Source organism: Myotis yumanensis, unplaced genomic scaffold, assembly GCF_028538775.1.
Source record: "Myotis yumanensis isolate MYYU_CA2020_CCGP unplaced genomic scaffold, mMyoYum1.0.hap1 SCAF_12, whole genome shotgun sequence".
NCBI lineage: Eukaryota > Metazoa > Chordata > Mammalia > Chiroptera > Vespertilionidae > Myotis > Myotis yumanensis.
Window position 1 is genome coordinate 48,586,418 of NW_027223763.1, and position 19,395 is coordinate 48,605,812.

Genomic DNA, 19,395 nt, shown 5'->3' on the forward strand with positions numbered 1-19,395 from the left:
AACTCATTAGTCAACAGAGCCAAATATCAACAGTACAACGATTGAAATTTCTTTTGAGAGCCAAATTTTTTAAACTTAAACTATATAGGTAGGTACATTGTTATTAATTAATTAGGGTACTCCTAAGGCTTAGGAAGAGCCACATTCAAGGGGCCAAAGAGCCGCATGTGGCTCGCGAGCCGCAGTTTGCCGACCACAGGGCTATGTGGTTGGAGCATGGACCTGAGGATTTAAGGGTCCTGAGTTCGATTCTGGTCAAGGGTATGTGCCTTGGTTGCAGGCTTGATCCCGCTGTGTGTGGGAGACAATCAATAGATGTCTTTCTCACATTGATGTTTTTCTCACTGTGTCTCTTCCTCTCCCTTCCTCTCCCTTCCTCTCTGTCTAAAAATCAAAGGGAAAAATATCCTCAGGTGAGGATTAACAACAGCAAAAAAAACCAAAAACCCTAAATCAAGCAACTCATTATATTCTTTGGATTTAGACCCAATCCATCCTTCATTATACAGTTCAATTAACTTATTTTCATCTGTTTTAACTTTGCTCGAGAGAGACACCACACACTGGCACTATTTAAAAAATTTTGGTGGTTCCTCAGTAAGTTATATCATAAATTATTATATGATCTTGCAATTCCACTTCTAGGTATGTACTCAAAAGAACTGAAAAGCAAGTGTTTAAAAACAAAACAAAACATGTATAAGAATTTCCATAGTAGCACTATTCTCAATAGCCAAAAGGTGAAAAAGTCCTTTATTTCTATAAATCAATGAATGGATAAAGAAAAGGTGGTATGTACATACAATGTAATGTTATTTAGCCATAAATAGGAATGAAATACTAATACATGCTACAATATAGATGAACCTTGGAAAGATTATGCTATGTGAAAGAAGCCAGACACAAAAGGCCTTATGTTATATGAATCCATGTATATGAAATGTCCAGAATAGGCAAATCCATAGAGACAGAAAGTATGTTAGCAGTTGCCAGGGGCTGGGGAAGAGGGAGGATGGGAGGTGACTGCTTAATAGGTATGTAGTTTCCTCTCATTGTGATGGCAATGTTAAAAGTGATGATGGTTGCACAATAGTGTAATGTAGCCTGGCCAGAGTGGCTGAGTGGTTGAGTGTCAACCTATGAATCAGGAGGTCACAGTTAGATTTCTGGTTAGGGCACATGCCCAGGTTGTGGACTCGATCCCCAGTGTGGGACATACAGGAGGCAGCCTATCAATGATTCTCTCTCATCATTGATGTTTCTCGCTCTCTCTCCTTCTCCCTTCCTCTCTGAAATCAATAAAATATATTTTTTAAAAATAGTGTAAATGTACTAACTGTTACTGAGTGGTGCACTTTAAAACGGTGAATTTTATATTATACTAGAGGCCCGATGCATGAAATTCGTGGAAGAGTAGGCTCTCCTTCCCCCGGCTGCCAGCACCGGCTTCCCTCTGGCAGCCAGGACACGGGCTTTGCTCCCGCTGCCAGCAGGCACTCAGGACCTGGGCTTCCCTCCAGCTGCTGGCAGGCACCTGGGACCGGCTTCTCTTCAGCCCCAGCTTTGTCCAGAAGGACTCCGGAATGATGTCTGGTCTAATTAGCATATCACCCTTTTATTATTATAGATGTATTTTACCACAATAAAAAATGAACATCAGGAGAAGGATTACAGGTGAGGGACATGGGGAGGCTATGGGCAGGTAATGGGAATGGAGAAGATGATTGTGAATGCAAGCATAAGAGTTAGGCCACTATAGCCTTCCTTATAGCTCCACTGTCTGTGAACTTCTGTTGATAATTCTACTTCTCTTATTCAAGGGACTTCCCGGTTAAATCCTATGACACTTTTAGTTCTTGAACCAACTCCCAGTTGCTTATCCAGCTACCTAAAGATCCAGAGTTGGCTGCTTTCCCCTCCTCTTCACTGCATACTCTACACATTTTGGGCTTCTTGTCACCACAAGACTCTATGAAACAAACACTGTATTTTATTGCTTTATTTCTTCTATTTACCCTATTTATTGAGGTGACATTTATTGAGAAAAGAGCTCAAGATTATAGTAAGCTAAAGATATTAGTAGGCATGGACACAGACACCAGGGGGGTGAGGGCTTGAGTGGGGGGAGAGGGTGAAGGGGGAAGGGGCGGATAAGAACACATATGTAATACCTTAATCAATAAAGAAAATTTTTAAAAAAATAAGGAACAACAAAAAAGATATTAGTAGGCATGGTTTTTCAATCAGGAGTTTAAAAATGTCCCCTTTGAAGAACTACAAAGATGAGTTGTCTTCTACCCCCAGGAGCCCATCTCTTCTGTTGGCAGAGTCCTAAGTCCTCAGGGCTCTGGGACATGAGGTCAATTCCAGCCTAGCTTTAGCTGTTTGCGTTTACTCAACATGTGGGAAGGAACCCATAGATAGCCTCAGGGGTATTGTGAGGACGTAATTATTCAATTCAGTGATGGGTTCATTGGTGTTCATTTTATTATGCTCCAAAGTTATAACTATATTCTCTTGTATGTATCAAATATTTCATAATACTTTTTAAAAGAAAATAAGAATAGCTTCAACCCTAAGAACGATACTAGAAGTTTAATTTCTTTAAATGGGGAACATTCAAGGACCAGTCTGATCTTCCAAAATGGTTGTAGATGAGTATGTTTCACTCTAGGCTTCCCCAGTTAGTAACTTTAGGGTTGGAAAGATGCTTCAACCATGTTGATCTATATTCTCTTTGTCTCCTTCCTTGAAATCAGAAGATAAATAATAAAGTATATCCTGATAAACAAGGAAAACGAATCATCTTAACCAACACACATGTTGAGAGAGTCAATAAGCTCAAGCCCCAAGCATTCCTGCACTTTCTTACTGGGTAGGCCAAGGATGCAGCCTGACTGCTCTTTATCTGGGCCATTTCTCAGGGTTGTGTTTGCAGTGAGCAGACTTGAGGGATGAAGTAACCTCTTTCACAAAAAAGCAGCCTTGCTGACCACTCACCATAAAAGTGGTAGATTTGACAGCTCACTGTACCTCAGTTAAGTCACAAACCTGCTGCATCCACCTCAGTGTCTAGTCCAACTAGGCCCACCTCCATGCCCTCCATGGAACTTGGGGCACATGGAAAACATCTCATGCTCATCATGAGCCTATGCAGGCTGCTTGCTGCCCTGTGAGTAACAGAGCCTACTGCCTGCCCCCCTGAAACAGTAACAGGCTATCCTGTTAACCTGGCTGTAGGGTAAATCCCAGACCCTCACAGAGCCTGCCTGTTTTGGTGACAAAGCTGAGATGCTGATAGAAGCATGGCATTCTGAAAGAGAAAGGACAAGAGCCCTCAGTAAACATGGGTTATTTGATATAAGAACACTCCCTGAGATCCAGTAGGAAATGCTCTCATGTAGGTGGTGGTGAGGGTGGGAGGGTAGAGTAAGGGTCTCTCACTGTCCTAGGTGTGAAATGAGGCTGAGCAACAAAAGGTAGGGTCAGAACAGGTCACCCAGAGGGTACTTTGGTTGTGGCACATTCTCCTCTGGGGGGAGAAGGAAGGATGTTATCATGACAATGGGGCATCAAGCCCCACACCTCAGCCCAAAGGTATGCAGGGTGACTGTGGCTGATGGGTCAAGGGTCCCCAATGCTGAAATAATGGTGCTGGATTGAAGTTACAGAACTTGGGGTAGACTGCAAACAAAACAAAACTTGTTTGTTGAGCCTAGTGGTGGGAGGCCCCGTGAAACAGAGTACATGCAAAGGCTTGCTTACTGGCACTGAGCTGCTCTCTCTGCCTGTCTCTCTCTCAAACTTCAGCAGCTTCAGGGAAGAAGGCTGAGTGTTCTGGGGAACTTCAGGGAGGGGAGAGAGGATTCAGATGCTTATGGCTCTGTTGGACAGAGGTACCCAAGTCTAGTTATTTCCAAGCAGAAGTAGGGTGAGCTAAAGTTTCTATGATTAAGTTGATTACCTCTATGAAGCATCTATCTCCAAATGAGGATACAGGTGTGGATGAAAAAGGGACCCCCTTTTAGACCTGACAGACTCAGGGGAGGTCTGCATGGCAAGCCTTACAAACCCAGAAACTGAAAATAATCACATAGGATGGTCTGAACATAAAAATGACCATCTAAAAATGGGTGATGGTGGTAGTCACATCCAAAGCCAGTATCTTCCTGACAAAGGTCCGTTTTTTCCTTAATGGAGCCTGACTACTGTCTTTTTGCATCTAAGATAACATATCTTTGAAATGTCAGAGTAATCATCATTTTCAGACCCGCTGCGCAAGAGCACACACTACAGTGCTACCTCGTTCCCAGCATACCATCTCTATGTGCTGTAAATGCTAATTTTTAACTATCCTGTACCCACCAATGTACAAAAAGTAGTCACATCTCTTTGCAGTTTGCTTTTTATCCAGTCCTCCAGATTTCCCTGCTTTGCTTTCTTCCTCTTAATCTACCACCAGTGGATTTCATGTTACCCTACTTACATCTCCTCCTTTGAATTTAATGTATAAAGGAAGCTGCAAAACTGCCATTCTCTGGAGCATTTTCTCAGTCCATTGAGGTTTTGCTTCCCAGAAATTTTCCTCAGTTTGGTTCAAACAAACTCATAAAAATTCTCTACAGGTTTGGCGGTTTCTTATGACACACAGGTCAGAGTATTGGCACTAGCAGAGGTTAAAAGAATGATGCCCTGAAACTCAGTGCTCTTGGAGGCCAGGGGTGCACATGGGAGGAAGCTGCACCCATGCTGGGATTAGGAGCCAAAGGGCAAAAAGCTTCCTAGCTGCTTTGCACTCCTCAATTCCTCCAGCTCGCTGGGGATAGCATATCTCCTGACGCTGCTAAAATAACCCTGAATTACCTATGTTAATTTCTTTGGTCTGTGTTCCCAGAGGGAAAAAAGCTCTGGAATTCAACTGATAGGGTTTGAAAGAAGTTTGCCAAGAGGAAGGGAAATTAAAAATGACTTCTGAGCTGCTTCAAGATCTTAAAGTTGTTTCCCCTGTTATATGAATGTGTAATGAAATTGTGTTACTTGTTTATATATTAATATAATTAAATATTTATAGTGACGAGAGGACACCCTTCCATTCAGGGATTCCCTGGCCCCTTCCCGTGGTCTAATAGAAACAATATAGAATCCCAGAGAGAAAAACAGAAAATCACAGTTGATCTCCAGAGAGGCCCAGTACTGCAGTGTCACCTGCTGGACACAGGCACCAAATACATCCTGTATTAGTTTCTAGAGCTGCCACAACAAAGTACCCACAAACTGCCTGGCTTAAGCAACAAAAACATATTGTCTCAGTCTGGAGTTTGAAAGTCTAAAATTAAGGTGTCAGCAGGGTTGGTTCACTGCTGGGGCTGTAATGTTCAGGCCTCTCTCCTTGGTTTGTAAATGGCCAATTTCATATTCACATGGCATTGTCCCTGTATGCCTATCTCTAGGTCCAAATTTCCCCTTTTTTATAAGGATGCCAGTCATATTGGATTAGGGCCCACCCTGATGACCTCATTTTAAGTTGATTACCTCTATGAAGCATCTATCTCCAAATAAGGTCACATGCTGAGGCAGTGAGGGTTAAGTCTTTAACATAGAAATTTAGGGGTGGGTGGGCAGTGTCACACTGAACCTATAATATACCCCTTTCAATAACATGAGGCACCTGTTGGCCTACTACAGCGCTCTTGTTAAAAATGAACACCTGACCCATGGAAGTCTTGTGCCACTTAGACCTGACATCTCCATTTTGGGTGGGTTAACTAGGACAGGACAACTAGAATGTAAGGGCTCATTTGCTGGTCAAATTAAAATGTATTTGAGGGCATGGCTGGCCTGGCCCTGTTATCTCAATTTTGCATAAAGTAGCAGCTACCCCTTTGGGAAAAACTTTATCCCATTCTACCACCTAAGGCAAAGTTACTGGCTCAATAGGGGCCCCACAGAGATTCTTCTAAATGCCTGGGCCTGTTTCACCTCTGATTCAACTAAGCTGAAAACTGATGTTTACCGATAGTGCTCCTGCCAGTCTGACCTCAGTGCCCTCTATGGTGGTTGCTGGAATCAGTGGGCAGAAGTCAAGTTTGTTCTCAAAGCTCTGGTCAGTTGGGCTGAGGAGCAGGTTGTCAGGAGGATTAATATGTCATCGGCCCTGAATGTCCCAGCACATTCTTGCTGGGTAGGCCAAGAATGCAAGGCCTAGAGTGCTCTTTGTTCAGGCCATTTCTCTGGGCTGTGTTTGTAGTGAACAATCTTGAGAAATAAGGTCACCCTTGCCTGGCCAGTGTGGGTCAGTGGTTGAGTGTTGACCTATGAACCAGGAGATCATGGTTTGATTCCCAGTCAGGCACATGCCTGGGTTGCGTTTCCATCCCCAGTGTAGGGTGTACAGGAGGCAACTGATCAGTGATTCTCTCTCATCATTGATGGTTCTCTCTCTCTCTTTCCCTCTCCCTTCCACTCTGAAATCAATAAAAATATATTAGGGAAAAAAAAAAAAAAGAAAGAAGATAATCCTCCCCAACTCCAGGAGCTCACCGCTCATTATAAAAGCAGTAGATTCCCTAAGCTCAGTGTTTTTCAAATGTGCCACAAACCCACTGAATGCCCAGCACCCATCTACAGCCGTATTTGTATCATCTGTGAGACTTGAGGGGAATGGGAAATTGATAGCAACCTCGTGCTCATGTTGCTTGCTATGTTATGAGTAATTAAGTTCTCTGTCTCTGACATGGTATCTCCTGAATTCTGCCAGCATCCATGAAATAGTCACAGGCTAATTTGTTAGCTTGCAAATACATTAAAATCCCAGATCCTTCACAGATCCTGACTTCATGGGGACTGATGTAAGAGTAAACGCCCTATAGTTTCCAAAGGTCTTGGACAAGGACTCTGAGTATGAGACATTCATGGCTGGTTTGTATGCCTAACGTCTGGTCTTCCCTAGGTCACTCTGCTCTGTTACAGTAATTCAGCTGCCCATTCTTTCAATTGTTCCATTCCCCCAAAAGACATTATCCTGCATAAGACACTCTTGTCACTCTTTAATAACAATAGCAGCAACAGCCACTAATATTTATAGAATGAGAGACATTGTTTTAAAGATTTGAGGTCTTGTTCTACACACATTTTATACACCACCATCTTTACTCTTCAAAATAACCCTATGCAGGGGATACTATCACCTCCAGCTTACAGATGAGGAGACAGAGGCACAGGCCTAAAGTTAGTCAGGGTAGAGATAGGGTTCAAAAACAGACAGCCTGGCTTTAGTCCTCACTTTTAACCACTTTGTATACTGCCTTAGAGTAGGACTTTCTATTCTCGGAGCCATAATGAACCACAGAGGCCTAGAGATCTTTATTTGATATTTTAGGAAGATGATTCCAGTCAAATTTTTAACACTTGATTTTGACATACAACATTTTAAAATACTTTTTGACAACCTATATATAGGCAATTAGATAATCTGCTTTGATCTTTTCTGTGCAGCCTATGTATAAATCCAGTGTCGTTTTCATACTCTGTATTAGTGTCCTATTGTTATATCACAAATTATCAAACTTAGTAGCTTAAAACAACACAGATTTATTTTCTTACAGTTCTGGAGGTCAGCAGTCCAAAATGGAACCTTGGAAAGGTGGGTGAGAACTGTAAGCCAAAATGGAACTGCACTGCCTCTGGAGGCTCCAGGGGAGAATCCATATCCTTGCCTTTTCCATTTTCTAGAAGTTGTTTGTGTTTCTTGGCTCATGGTCCTTTACTCCATCTCCAAAGCCAGCAGCAAGGCATTTTCAAATCTCTCCTCCTACCCCCGCCTGCCCCTCCTCTGGCTCTCCTGCCTCCCTCTTTCCCTTATAAGAACCTTGTGATTACATTGTGCCCATCCAGATCATCCAAGATAATACAGGATCTTCTCCATCTCAAGCTCTTAACTTAATCACATTGCAGAGCCCTTTGCCATGCAAAGAAAAACAATCACAGGGGATCAGGATGCAAATATCTTTGAGGGGGTATCATTCTCCCTACTCTATATTGTAAGCAGTTGTCTCTTACTATGGTATATAAACTTTTTGTTTATTTTCGTTAATTCTCATTGGAGGATATTTTTTCATTGATTTTTAGAGAGAGTGAGAGAGACACATTGATGGGCTGCCTCCTGCCCCTAACCCGAGGCTGGGAATCCAGCCTGCAGCATGCCTGCAACTGAGATACATGCCCTTGACCACAATCAAACCCGGGACGCTTCAGTGTGTGGGCCGATGCTCTATCCACTGAGCCAAACCAGCCAGAGCTATAGTATGGACATTTTAGCAGAAATATATGGATTGGAGATTTTTAAAAGCCCATTCACTAGATAATTAACAATCCATTTCATCTTGGCTTTGAGGATGGAGCCCCAAGAGCACTTTACCTTTTGGGGTCAAAGAGAACATACTGCTGGAGCACACGTTAGAAACTTTAACCACCATCTATCTACACTAATAAAAGAGAAACATGGTAATTAGCGTACGACTGCTACCATTTTCATTGGCTAATCAGTGAGTATATGCAAATTAACTGTCAGCCAAGATGGCGGCCGGCAGCCAGGCAGCTGGAAGCTAACATGAGGCTTGCTTGCTTCAGTGAAGGAGGACTCCAACGTTCCCCGCCTCACTTGCCGGCCTCTGAGCTACAACTCTAAGCAACTATGTACTATGTTGCAAATAAGAAGCTAAACAAAACACCAGAAACCGGCTTTCATTCAGCTGGGCTTTAGCAACATTGTATCGTTTTCAGCAGCCGAGGCCTCAGAGCTAAAGTTGGCCCAGAATAAAAAAAAAAAAAAGAAAACAGGAGCGGTTGGAAGCTTCAGTCACTCGCTTCCAGAAAACAGCCCTCAGCCCCTCACCCAGACTGGCCAGGCACCCCAGTGGGGACCCCCACCCTGATCCAGGACACCCTTCAGGGCAAACCAGCCAGCCCCCACCCGTGCACCAGGCCTCTATTCTATATAGTAAAAGGGTAATATGCCTCCCGGCACCGGGATCAGCAGAGCAGCGAGGCTCCCGGCACTCGGATCAGCGTGACAGGGGGCAGCGCCCAAACCCCCTGGTCACCCTGTGGCTTTGTGTGTGACAGGGGGCGGGGCCACAACCTCCCTATCTGCCCTGCTCTGTGCCTGATGGGGGGAGCTCCCCCCCCCCCCGATTGCCCTGCGGCTCTGTGTTTGACAGGGTGCAGCGCACCAACACCCTGATTGGCCCTGCTCTGTGTGTGACAGGGTGCAGCGCCCCAACTCCCCCCCCCCCCCCCGCCATGGGCCCTGCTCTGTGTGTGACAGGGTAGAGCCATAACCTCTCCATTGGCCCTGCCCCAAGTGTGACAGTGGCAGCGCCCCAACCCCCTGATCGGTCCTGCTCTGTGTGTGACAGGAGGCGGTGCCCCAACTCCCCTATTAGCCCTACTCTGTGAGTGACAGCGGGGAACTCCTCAACCCCCAGATTGGCCCTGCTCTGTGCGTGACAGGGTACGGAGCCCCAACACCCCTGATGGGCCCTGCTCTGTGCATGACAGGGAGTGGCGCCGCAACCTCCCCATCGACCCTGCCTTGAGTGTGACAGGGGGCGGTGCCCCAACCCCCCAATTAGCCCAGACTGCGAGAGGGTACAGGCCGGGCTGGGGGACCCCCCCCCCCCAGTGCACAAATTTTTGTGCACCGGGCCTCTAGTCTACACTAATAAAAGAGAAAAATGGTAATTGGTGTACGACCGCTACCCTTCCAATTGGCTAATCAGCGTATCCTTATGCAAATGAACTGTCAGCCAAGATGGCGGCCGGCAGCCAGGCAGCTGGAAGCGAACAGGAGGCCTGCTTGCTCCCGTGACTGCAGATTCCAACGTTCCCCGCCTGACTTGCCGGACTCTGAGCTGGCAGTTTGAAACATTCTAACAAATATAGCCGGCTGGGATCTCAGAGCTGAAGTTATACATTGTTTCGATTATAGAAGGCAAACAAACCAGCAGCGGAAGCCTCAGAGCTAGAGCCAGAGCTAAAGCTGGCCCAGAAGAAAAAAAAAAAAGAAAAAAAGGAGTGGTTGGAAGCTTCAGTCAAAACCCCTAGCCTGAAAGCAGTCCTCAGCCCCTCACCCAGACTGGCCAGGCACCCCAGTGGGGACCCCCACCCTGAAGGGTGTGTGACCAGCTGCAAACAGCCATCATCCCCTCATCCAGGCTGGCCAGGCACCCCAGTGGGGACCCCTACCCTGATCCAGGACACCCTTCAGGGCACACCAGCCAGCCCCCAGGCCTCTATCCTATATAGTAAAAGGGTAATATGCCTCCCAGCACAGGGATCAGCGGAGCCACGAGGCCTCCTGGCACCAGATCAGCATGACAGGGGGCAGCGCCCAAACCCCCTGATGGCCCTGCGGCTCTGTGTGTGACAGGGGGTGGTGCCCCAACCCCCCTCCCCCCCCACCACGGGCCCTGCTCTGTGTGTGACAGGGTAGAGCCATAACCTCCCCATCGGCCCTGCCCTGAGTGTGACAGTGGTGGCGCCCCAACCCCCTGATTGGCCCTGCTCTGTGGGTGACAGGGGGCGGTGCCCTAACTCCCCTATCGGCCCTACTCTGTGCGTGACAGGGGGGAGCTCCCCAACCCCCTGATGGGCCCTGCTCTGTGTGTGATGAGGGGGGGGGGCAGTGCCCCAACCCCCTGATTGGCCCTGCTCTGTGAGTGACAGGGGGCAGTGCCCCAACCCCCTGATGGGCCCTGCTCTGTGCATCACAGGGGGTGGCGCCGCAACCTCCCCATTGAACCTGCCTTGAGTGTGACAGGGGGCGGTGCCCCAACCCCCCAATCAGCCCTACCCTGAGCGTGACTGAGGGTGGCATCGCAACCTCCCAATCCGCCCTGCTCTGTGCATGACAGGGGGCGGCGCCCCAACTCCCCAATCAGCCTTGCTCTGAGCCCGACCAGGGGCTGCACCTAGGGATTGGGCTTGCCCTCTGCCACTCAGGACCAGGCCTAAGCCAGCAGGTCATTATCTCCCGAGGGGTCCCAGACTGCGAGAGGGCACAGGCCGGGCTGAGGGACCCCCTCTTCCCCCCCGAGTGCACAAATTTTTGTGCACCGGGCCTCTAGTATATATATAAAAGGCTAATATGCTAAGTTTCTGTTTGACCAGTCACTATGATGCACACTGACCACCTGGGGGCAGACACTGATGCACACTGGCCATTTACTGAGAAAGCAACATTTGGCTTCCCCCCCCCGTGGGACACAGGTCCCACCATCACCCCAGAGCGACAGCCCACCAAATCGCAGCCGATGCTGCCAAGACCCAATGGTGCAAAATGTGGTCCACAGCCCAGCCCAGCTCAGAAATGGTGGCTGTGGGCACCGGGGAATGATATCATGTAGCAATGCCCAGCGACTAGCCTCCTTGGAGTTTCTTCAGCACAGGAACACGATTTGCTTTATAGCCAGTTGCAAACATTTTACAGTTTAACCAAATGTCTGTGAAGCGTTTTCATGTGCCTCATCTCTGTCAATTCTCACAGAAGTCCTGGAGTAGGTAGATAGGAGACTTGGTAGAATCCTATTTTCTTTTCATTAGCCAGAAAACAGAGATTTAGAAAGTTTAGAAGCTTGACCAGACTGAAAAGAAGTAAGAAATGGTGGAACTTGAAAATGACTTCAGGTTTTCTTACTGCGCAGAATATAGTCAAACACTGCTACAGGTAAATATTTCACCCTTTGTTCTCCCTGAGTGATCTACAATAATAATCTCCTTCATGTTGATATTTACTGCTGTGTTGCTGACAATTACCTAAAAGAGAAGTTGGGGTGCTTCACTAGGCTGGAAAAAGTTTAGCTAAATCAGAAAGCAGGTCTAATTAAACAAGTTTATCTATCTATCTATATATCTATATATATAGATCTATCTATCTATATATATAAAGCTCTTGCTGGCGCCAATCACACACGTGTGTTTCCATCTTTCATTGCTGATCATGAATTTGGTTGACACTTCTATTATAGAGAAAAGGTGAATAGCGATATTAAAATATTTCTTTTAGTTAATTTCCTTTCAATGTGCACGATTTCATGCACCGGGTCTCTAGTAACAACATAAAGTAACAACATAAAAGCTTAATTATTTTAAAAGTACCTGAAGTCGAGCATTCATAAGCATGAACTCCTGTTGGTTTTTCATGTTTTCGTTCATAGATTTTGAGCATATAAACCCCATCTTGACCTAAATATAAAAAAGCAAAGAAGTTTAAAACAATACATTCTACATGCATCCCTCATGTGCTGTGCCTTGGAATATTGTGAACTTATAACAATGTAAGAAAAAAACTCTGACCTGGGAACACAGTGTGGATTCTAGTCCTTGCTCTCAACTAACTGTCTGATTGTGGGCAAACTTAACTGGCTTGGCTGTCACTTAGTAAGACCAGCTGATTGAACTAGACGACTTCCAAAATCTTATGCTTTGTAAATATTTGGCTTCATGTTTGCTGATTTTGTTTCCCACTGTAAATCTTGAAGAACTGAATACTTAAAAACAAACATACAGAAAAACTCTCTGGTTGTGTGTGTGTGTGTGTGTGTGTGAGAGAGAGAGAGAGAGAGAGAGGGAGAGAGGATACCGTCTATTCTCTACCTTCTGTATAGTTAGATGAGAAAATCTTTGTTTCTGAAGAGGGGTGATGCAGAAGATGCATCATGCACTTTGAGGACAGATTTGTCTGTGCATTTGTGTTTTAGGAGGTTTTAAATATCTCAAAGTCACTATATCAGTACTCTTCTTATAATCCCTGCCCCTCTCCTAAACACCCTCTATTTCCAGCCACCCATTCCTGACATCCCTTGGCCATCCTCCTCAAGTTTCACCTTTGTTCTCTTCAAGCTACTAACTTCCCCCTGAAGTTCTCAAGGGGGAAAACATAAGGATAATTAAATGTCATGGGAAACTCAGTTTTTAAATGAATATAAGATATTGTCTATCTTATGTAGGCTGTCAATTCTAGGGAGGCCAGAACTCTTAATATTTTGGTCTTAATCCAATTGGGTAGGTACAGAAGACCTTCAGTTTATTTACTTTCAGAATGCAAAACTCAAGGATGTTACAATTGCTCTCCCCTCCTCAACAATGCTGCTGATTCTCTTTGGTGAGCTGTTGAGCAGAGGGCCAGTTTTAATGCTTCTACCAGGATTCATAGTATTCTGTGGGAAGCCATTGGAGCTTCTGTTTTTCAATATCCCTATCAGGAAATTTGGGGTTCTGGCTAATTGTGGAGAAGAATGGAGAGAGAGCATTTCATGCCAAGTGAAATGAGTTATCTCTGCTATTAGGGCTCCAGGTGGGTGAGAACTGTAAGCCAGACTTCATTGGCTTTCCTGTATTCAGGCCGTAGACACACCCTGGAATTACAGGGGGGCCTCTGGTCCAGAGTCAGTTTTAGTGTTGGGAAGAGGCCAGTTATTCACCAGAAAGTAGAAGCACAGCCCTGAGAGGTCATGAGGTTTCCCTCCTGCTCTACCACTGCCCCACTCCATTCTGTGACCAGAATTGGAGGCCACCCATTGAGAGTGGGGAGATCTAGCATAAATTCTCTCATTCCTGCAAATTCTGACAGTCCCATGTCAATGGTCTCCAATAGCAGACCAGAAATTGCCTGAAGGCAGAAGCAATGTATTATCCATCTTGGCAGTCTCCATGGTGTCTCTTTCCCATAAAAGTTTGCAGAAGGTAATGAGTGACACTAGAGAAAGGTTGGCTCAGGTCACTTGCCATTTCTTACTTTTCTTCTGCATATAGGAGTGGATAATTGAAAATTTACATATGTTGCAAACATTTCTAAAGAAAACAATTGTCCCCTAATCCTATTCTTACACACACATAGTATGTCACAGAGCTATGTCTCTTACAGTGCTACTATTTATTAAGGGGTGGTATCTCCCTTGAAATACAGGAAGAGTCTGTATATCAGCCATCTAGGGAAAAGAAACTATGTGGAAAGTTAGGATTTAAGTTTACCTCTTTCTGGGCCTTGCTCTCTTGGGTCTTCTAGATTGTAGTTTGAATGTGTTAGGCAACGTTCCCAAGGGTCAAAGCTAGAAGCAAACCCAAGAGAAGAGCTTCCCTGTGGTCCTCAGGGGAGATCACACCTGGAAACAAGGGCACCACACCTTGTAAACTACATCTTGGAGTTCAGTATTTTCAACTTTTCCCACATTTTCCAATGTCTGGAAGGTATTCATAATACTCTCATTCTTCTCTCTCCCATATATATATATATATGTTTCAGAGAGGACAGAAGAAGGAGAGAGAGGTAGAAACATCAATAATGAGAGAGAATCGATTGGCTGCCTCCTGCAAGCCCCACACTGGGGATCACCTACAACCTGGCATGTGCCATGATTGGGAATCGAACTGTGACCTCCTGGTTCATAGGTCAACGCTCAACCACTGAGCCACACCAGCTGGACTCACAAAATATTAGTAAAATGATGACTATCGTTCATACTGCTGTATGATACATAGGAAAGTTAAGAGAATAAATCTTAATAGTTCTCATCACAAGAAGGAAAAAGTTTTTTCTTTCTTTTCTTCTTACTGTATCTACATGATAGGTATTAGCTGAACCTGTTGTGGTTATCATTTCACAATATATGTAAGTCCAACCATCATGCTGTATACCTTAAACTTAGACAATGATGTATGTCAATTATTTGTCAGTAAAACTGGGGAAAGAAAATAAGCAAGAGTGATCTTTCAATAGGAATAACTGAATTCACTCAGTTGTATAAGTAAGCCTTTCAAAAATTCCAACACTTACCATTGGTGACAAATTTCTTGATACTTAAAATTTAGAGACCAGTGTGTCTCAGAGGACTGAGAATGCTGATTTGAGTTCTTAATGACTGCATTTTTCCTTTGATTACTCCTGAGACCTTAAAATGGGCTCTTTGATACTCCAGCCCAGTGTCAGTTTGCTATAGATTACAATGGGAAGGGATATTTCTGAGGAGTGTTGAGGCTGCAACTTACAGGCACCGCTGGGAACATGCATTTAATTCTTTTTTTTTTAAAGGATAATCCCATAACCCACGACCTCTGTCATCCAAATTTCTGCGCTGACTCACTTCCTGATCGAATTACACATAACCTACATTTATGACTGGTTGCATAATTACAATCATTTTCAATAATTCGTTGCGTTCCGTTCACATTAGCCCACTTCCCCTGCAAATTCCAGCCCTTAACCTACAACTTCCGGAGGGTTTCCCTAATTTAACTCCACCCGCCCTGATGACAATAACCTGGGTATTTCCTGAATGGTATACTGATTTCCGAGGATAGTGCTGTGTATACTTTCCCAGTTTGATTACAAGGTGCGGGAAAGGCCCGGAGTCCTATCGACCGGAAGGGATTCTTTCCGAAACCAGTAGGAGACCTTCTCCACTGGGAGCAGGAAGGGAGCGAGGGCGGGCGCACACTAGGAGCAAGAGCGCCGCACGGGCCTGCACGCCGAGCCCGGCAGCTCAGCGTCGGAGGACGTGGACCCGCGCTCTCCACCCACCTGTGGCCGGCCGGGTCCCGCGAGGCTGGTGCTCAATTACTGGGCAGCGGGCAGTGGAGGAGCGGGGCAAGGTAAAGGCCGCAGAGACATTCAGGTTTCGGGTCCCCGAGTCCGCGCCAAGAACCGGGTTTCGCCTTGCGGATTGGCTAGCCGTGACAGTGGATTCCAACCCCTCAGCCAATCAGCGCAGCCCTTGTCTTCCTTAAAGGGCCCGAGCGCCCGATCTAGGCCTGCTATGTTCTATACTTGGCACCTGGAAGGGGCAGGTCCAAGAGGCAAATTCAAAACCCCAGCGACTGAGCTGTCAGATTTTGAGGGGAGGCAGAGGACGCAGAGTGACAGTCTCACTTAAAAGCTTCAAGTGAACTTTGTCAGTAACCCTGTTAACAAAGTTCAAGTTAACTTTGTCAGTACATGAGAATCCATGCTCCTGTGCCCTGCTAAGCCTCGATAGACTTTAATGAGCTGTTTTACTGTTATTCTCTAGAAATGGTATCAACCACCACTGTTGTTCCCACTTTTGTGATGTTATGAATAATGCTGCTATGAATATTTGTATACTAGTTTTTGTACATATGTTTTCAATTCTCTTGGGAAAGAATATGTAGGAGTGAAATTACTGAGTCATATGGTAGCTCTATATTTAAATGTTTGAAGTTGAACAAATTCATAGTGCCACCAGGTGTGAATAAGGATACTAATTTTACCACACACATTGTACAGTAGTAAGGAGCACAGACACTGGAGCTGTAGTACCTGGAATGGAATCCTCAGCTGTGCCATTTCCTAGCTATGTAAGCTTAGATCAGTTACTTAAGTTCTGTGCCTCAGTATCTGCATCTCTAAAATAGAGGCAATAGTTATAAAGGCAGTGTTTATTAAAATACATTTCATTTTAAAAATTGAGCTATTAGGTGTTACAGTATATATACATTCTTTGGGACACCCTGTATATTGTCCTTGGTTTTAATATAGAACAGCATATTAAAATATATACAGGGTGGGGCAAAAGTAGGTTTAAAGTTAGTCATATGGAAAATAATACAATAATTAATAAGTAATAATATAAGAATAAACTCTCACATACTCACAATTGTAAACCTACTTTTGCCCCACCCTGTATACCATCCTTGATTCCCTTTTCTCCCTTACTTCTAATATCCATCAATAAGTTCTGTAAGTTCTACTTCCAAAATGTGGTTTACAGCAACAGCTCCTAAAGGTCTCTAAGCTTCCTTGCTGGCCCCTCTACACTCTAGTCTTTAGACCACAGTTAGAGTGACATTTTCAGAACATTCATCAAGTAACTCCCCTGCTTTACCTCATCCAGTGACTTTCCATTGCAATTGGAATCAACCTCTTCCCTTGGTTTACAAGGACCTTCAGGATATGATCTGATCCACCACTGCTCCCTTCACTCTACATTCCAGACACAATGACCTTCTTTCCAACTTTGTTCCATCCTTATGATTCCTCTGCCAGGAATGCTCTTCCTGCAGATCTTTGCATGATTGTCTTCATAACTCATGTCTCAAATAACACCTCTTAGAGAAGCCTTCCCTGGCTACCATAACTAAAGGAGCCTCACATCCAGGCATGCTGCAATATTGGGTCACCAATTTTTTTTCTTTTTTAAAATAGGACTTTTTAATATCTGAAATTTTAGTTTATTAGTTTATGTTTGGAATCGCTTTCTCTTGAAACTAAGAAAGGATATCCTAAGAAAGGATATTTCTTATTATCTTTTCAGAAAAAGTAGGTGAAAAGAAAAAACTACTCATTCTTTTATGATAGGTCTATAGTCATGAAAGGCAAATTGGTTAGGTTGACGATCCTGTTAACCCAGGTGTGACTACAATTGGTTTTGAATAACCACTTACTCATAGCAGAAAACAAAACCCATTTGTTCCCTTCAAAGCAGGAGTTTTGAACACTTTTAAACCTAGAACTCAAATTGTTCTTGGTTTAAAACAATTTCTGGAGGCACTTCCACAAGAGCCATTGAACTTACTCATGTCCTTAAACCAAGTGAAGTGACTCACAAGGGGACTGTCATTTCTACAACATTCAGTTAGGTTATTTAGTTCTAGGATATTAAATCAATAAAACATTTCCCTTTATCCTCTGAAAGGATATCTCTATTTTTCATGGCCTTCAATTCATTTATTGAGATTCCTTAAAATCAAATTATTTACCATACAGTGTTTCCAAGTTCCCACAGCATTTACCCAAGGCATCCTAGATAATAAAAGCCCAGCAACCAAATGGCGGAACAACCAGAACGACCACTCGACCAGTCACTATGCCGCATACCGACCACCAGGGGGCAGATGCTCAATGTAGGAGCTGCCCCCTGGTGGTCTGGTGGTCTCTGCTGACTGGGCTGCACGGCACTCCCACAGTGGGCTGATCCCCGCAGGCCACGCCCCCCACCAGTGCATGAATCCCGTGCACCAGGCCTCTAGTAATTACATATTTATGCCTGGGTTTGTAAATTCCTTGAGGACAGGGAACATTGTTGGAGGCCTCATCTTTGTATTAAAGTATGCACAGCATGGGAGCTGCCTTTTGAAGGCAAGAACTCTTTCCCTGGCCAGCTCTTTCACAGCTCAGCATAGGAAGGAAGGAGACAATACGGGGTAAGTGAGCATGGGTGTCAAGTGATGACAGCTGCTGCCCCCTGGCCATCCACACATATTAATTACTCCTGTATTTTAAACAGTTGTATAACCAGGGCAAAGTGTTCTGTTCAATGAAGTCTGTTTAGCTACAATCTATGGGGTGTGAATAGATGGCAAAGATGGAGGCAACAAAAGGTGGGCAGAGGTAGAGTAAAGGGTGGTATTGGTATTATTCAACCAAATTAGATGGAGGAAAGGAAGTTATAACTGTAGTTTCAAAGAACACTTGATTTAATTTTCCTCCCTTAAACATTATACAATCAGTATTTAAAATTTCAGTGTGCACATGAATCACCTCAGGTTGATGTTGAAATGTAGACTCAAGATCACTCCTCAGAGAACTGGATTCAACAGGTCTGTGTTAAAGCCCTGAAATCTGTATTTAAACACTCAGCTCAAATCGACTGTGATGCAAGTGACTCTCAGAAACAGTACATTGGCAGTGATGAGATTTACCCTTAAAAATGAGGAAAGTAAGAGGGTCATACTGGGAAATAGCGATACTGGAGATAATCAGAGTGTCTGCTCTTCTATCTCAGCACTTCTCCATCCACTTCACCCAAATCATAAAACCTACACAGGGTTTTGGGACTGATATCTCCCAACACCTCAGCTGTTGGATTTTCATATATTTTTAAGTGATAAAATCTTTTTTCTAAACATATCCTGTTTTCCTAACTCCAGAGTACCTATATTAAGAAGCTTGATAAACCGTATGGAATATGAATGGCTGAAGGATGGAAACAGGTGGGTCAGATGAATAAGATCACAAGTCCTCAGATTACTAATATGCTAATCACTGAGCCCCAAGATGAGCAACACCTTCCATTCCTATCAACAACTTCAGAGAAAAATCAATTCCATTTGTCTCCTGTTTTTCCTATTGATCATATGTACACCTTGAACACTGCTTGGGTAAAACAAAAAAGCCTGACCAGCGTAGGTCAGTGGTTGAGCATCGACCTATGAACCAGGAGATCACAGATTCTATTCCCAGTCAGAGCACATGCCTGGGTTGTGGGCTTGATCCCCATTGGAGGGCATGCAGGAGGCAGCTAATCAATGACTGTCTCTCATCATTGATGTTTCTATCTCTCTCTTCCTCTCCCTTCCTCTCTGAAATCAATAAAAATTTTA

At 44.5% G+C, this 19,395-nt stretch overlaps 1 protein-coding gene across 4 annotated transcripts in view; it reads right to left on the reverse strand.

Annotated features, from left to right (window-relative positions):
- The window catches only part of PLGRKT (plasminogen receptor with a C-terminal lysine), a 50,338-nt gene extending 34,649 nt beyond the window's left edge, over positions 1-15,689 (reverse strand). For all 4 annotated transcript variants that reach the window (XM_070431604.1, XM_070431603.1, XM_070431606.1 and 1 more), the window contains exons 1-3: positions 15,578-15,689; positions 14,032-14,162; positions 12,157-12,243 (exon numbers count right to left, since the gene is read on the reverse strand). In XM_070431604.1, the coding sequence (XP_070287705.1) occupies positions 12,157-12,237 (81 nt within the window). In that variant the 5' untranslated portion in view covers positions 12,238-12,243; positions 14,032-14,162; positions 15,578-15,689. The remainder of the gene's footprint in view (positions 1-12,156; positions 12,244-14,031; positions 14,163-15,577) is intronic.
- Positions 15,690-19,395: the final 3,706 nt, after the last annotated feature.